This window comes from Bison bison, unplaced genomic scaffold (assembly GCF_000754665.1).
Source record: "Bison bison bison isolate TAMUID 2011002044 unplaced genomic scaffold, Bison_UMD1.0 scf7180017864213, whole genome shotgun sequence".
NCBI classification, from domain to species: domain Eukaryota; kingdom Metazoa; phylum Chordata; class Mammalia; order Artiodactyla; family Bovidae; genus Bison; species Bison bison.
Window position 1 is genome coordinate 719830 of NW_011494785.1, and position 524 is coordinate 720353.

The 524-nt window shown below is 66.2% G+C and overlaps 1 protein-coding gene across 1 annotated transcript in view; it reads right to left on the reverse strand.

The window, feature by feature from the left end:
* Positions 1-524, reverse strand: part of PLEKHG6 (pleckstrin homology domain containing, family G (with RhoGef domain) member 6) — a 15560-nt gene that overhangs the window by 8944 nt on the left and 6092 nt on the right. The window contains exons 8-9 of the mRNA XM_010844981.1: positions 328-477; positions 4-129 (exon numbers count right to left, since the gene is read on the reverse strand). Of these exons, the coding sequence (XP_010843283.1) occupies positions 4-129; positions 328-477 (276 nt within the window). The remainder of the gene's footprint in view (positions 1-3; positions 130-327; positions 478-524) is intronic.

A 524-nucleotide genomic window follows, 5' to 3' on the forward strand; every position in this document is an offset into this window, starting at 1 on the left:
CCCCTGGCTGGCCGGCTCCAGCACCTCGTAGGGCCCGATGCGCCGGGCTGCAGCCACCAAGCTCTCCTGCTCTTCGCCCTGGCGCACCTGCTTGTTGATGTGTTGCAGGAATGACTCCATCGCTGCGATCTGGGGGAGCGGGAGGGGAAGGCTGCGGAGGAAGATGGCGCGGCTCCTCGCCTGTTCATCCCACCCACTGACGACATCAGCGCCACACGGGCACATACGCATGAGAAAGGAGACCTCAAGGGTTCCCGGAGCTGCACCCCCACACACCAGCCGCCGACAGCCCCCGCCTCCCGCAGGGGTCAGCCCTGCCGGTCCTACCATGGCGGTCAGGGCCTCCCGGGCCTGGGGCTTGGGGGTCCTCTTGAGCACAGCCTGAAGCAGCAGAGGGTACTTGGTGATGCGCTGGTGGGGCTTGATGAGCAGGTCTCCCAGCATCTGCCTTCCCGAGAGCTTGTGCTTCTCACACCACTGCCAGGGAAGGGGCGCAGGGGTGAGGGACTGTAGGCTACCTTCCT